General features: G+C 43.8%; 1 protein-coding gene across 2 annotated transcripts in view; it reads right to left on the reverse strand.

Moving 5' to 3' along the window:
* The window catches only part of LOC135097362 (chorion peroxidase-like), a 23,376-nt gene that overhangs the window by 793 nt on the left and 20,083 nt on the right, over positions 1-2,500 (reverse strand). The window contains exons 1-4 of one of the 2 annotated variants that reach the window (XM_063999175.1): positions 1,538-2,024; positions 1,022-1,130; positions 518-719; positions 88-304 (exon numbers count right to left, since the gene is read on the reverse strand). In XM_063999175.1, the coding sequence (XP_063855245.1) occupies positions 88-252 (165 nt within the window). In that variant the 5' untranslated portion in view covers positions 253-304; positions 518-719; positions 1,022-1,130; positions 1,538-2,024. The other variant, XR_010265622.1, reaches the window with a different exon arrangement.

Genomic DNA, 2,500 nt, shown 5'->3' on the forward strand with positions numbered 1-2,500 from the left:
CACTATCTCCTGCCTCCTCTCCTCACTCCTCTCTTCATCTCCCTCTTCCTGATCCTGTTGATGGTTTTAACTATTATATTAGAATACCTGGCCAAGAATAGAGGGGAGGAACTCAGTGTAGGTGATGTGCTGCAGAGTTGCTCCCACAATCCTGCACACCTCTTGAAACACTTGCTCGTCAGTCCAGTGGGCATTGAGGTCCGAAAGCAAGACGGCAATGCGGTTGTGCTCCCTGACGAACGGCTGGTGCATTGCGGCCAGACCGATGTGTTCATTCACCCGCACATCACCGGATTTCAAACACCTGTGAGAGATGATGGTTTGTTAATGCTTGGTCTGGAAGTAGATATTGACCAAAGTTAATTAGACAAGCCAATGAGTAATGTTAGAAGTTTACTGAAGCTTCCTGAGGTCTTGCAGTCAATCTGGTTGTCATGTTCACCTCAAATACATCAGTGTAAGGCTCTGAATAACCCTTTCACTAACTAATGCACTCATCTATCACACAAACACATACTTGAATCTTCCTGAGGTCTTGCAGTCAATTTGGTTGGTGTCGGCCGTAAGAATCTGGGTGTTTGCCGGGCAGCGCTGCACCTTGAGGAGGCCGCCAGAGAAGGCACGCAGCTCGTCGCTCTCCTCCTTGCTGGACCCGTAGATCACCGACCCGTCAGTGAAGGACGTTGCTTGGTTGATCTGTTCTCTCCTCTGCCAAGCCACTGGGGAGGGTTTGAGAAAAGTATGTGGCTTCTTTTGTATTGAATTTAACATACTTATACTAAGATTGTCTCCCCTGAAGAGAGATGCAAGACAAGGCACCTGACTTTCATATTGACCCCCTTCACTCTACACACTCTTTTAGCCCCCAGTAGAAAGAAGAAGATGTACTCTACCTTTTATAAATAACAATGATAATAATAACATAGACATACTAGCCTATCTTCAAAAGTTTTCTTATTCATATTCATTCACTCCTTGGGTCACTAAATAGCAATGCCGACAGTGACAAGGCATTACTTACAGGAAAGAGTCGGCCTCCAGCATTACTTTGGGCTGGACGTACTGTAGCTTGTCACTGTTGTCGCAGATCACCCGAGCCAGGCTTGTCTTGCGGAGCTCGTACAGTTGTTCTGAAAGTGTGGTTCGGTTTCGGCTGTGTTTCTGAATGCATGGTACAGTTCAGGGCTCCCTTCCTAAATATATGGTATTATTTAAAGGTTTCTTTTTAATGTATGGTAAAGTTCAGGGTCCTTCTTGAAAGTATGGTACAGTTTAAGGCTCCCTATTTGCTGCTTTGGGTACAGTTAGGGGTCTTTGTTCTGCTGTAAACTCTGGAACTCCCTGTCTGTTTCTGCATTTCTTTCAGTCTTTGTCTACCTCACTAATACAAGAATTACCCAGTGTTCTCAATCTTTCATCCCTTTCACTGATAAACTCTGGAACTCCCTGCCTATTTCTGTATTTTCCCCTGCTAAGGCTCTTTTCTTACACACACACACACACACACACACACACACACACACACACACACACTCACTGTTGTGCGGTGTATTTGGTCGCCTCCTCTGAGATGAGAGCAATTCTGGAGATGTTCTTGGCTACAACCTTGGTCTTGTGTGATGCGGCCATGAACCAGGCAGGCGTGCCGGGGACCTGTAACTTCTTCAAAGTTACACAGTTCCTTGTTCATGTGGAGTAGGCCCATGAACCGTCGCGGGAAATGGGCGTATAATAAGGAGTATAAAAAAAAAAAAAAGGAGGAAAAATGCATGTCATACACAAGCTGTCTATAGATATATGAGAGATATTTATAGATAAATATAGATATTTATAGATAAATATAGACATTTAGAGAGGAGCATATATCTATAGACTGTTTTTTACTTAGAATTACTTGAACTATCATATCCAAAGGTAGAGTGACAAAATGAAAAATAAGGAAAAGCAGGAACATATGTATCATTGATGAATGGTAACTATTCAACACTATTTATGAGAAAGATAGCAGAGAAGGCAAGAGAAGTGACTTACTAGAGCATACAGCCTGGCAGGATTCATTGAGGCTGTAGTTGAAAGTTAGCACAGCCGTCATGTTGTTGTAATCTAGAAAGAAACTAAAGCAATTGCAGCAGACACAGGGGCCTCTTCCTCCCCTCCCGTCACCAGTAATTCTTCCGTAGGTCGAATTTTCTTGTCGTCTCTCCTGTGCGCTGTATTTCCGTAGGATGAGGTCAGTGTTAGACAGCTGAAGCCACTGCCTGCTGGGCTGAGACGTGGTGATCTTGTTGTGCCTTCTGTTTCTCACCAGGATCCTCTCTCTCCGCCTCTCTGCATGTATACACAGAAGATACTGATGTGGAAGGTGTGGCTCAGAAATATACATACAGTGAGACATGCAGGAAAATATAAGACAGGGCGTAAATCAATAGACACAGCACAGAAGTATAAATGCAATGAAAAATGCAGCGCAGAAATATAGACGTAATGACAGCACGACAAA

Source organism: Scylla paramamosain, unplaced genomic scaffold (assembly GCF_035594125.1).
Source record: "Scylla paramamosain isolate STU-SP2022 unplaced genomic scaffold, ASM3559412v1 Contig18, whole genome shotgun sequence".
Taxonomy (NCBI): Eukaryota; Metazoa; Arthropoda; class Malacostraca; order Decapoda; family Portunidae; genus Scylla; species Scylla paramamosain.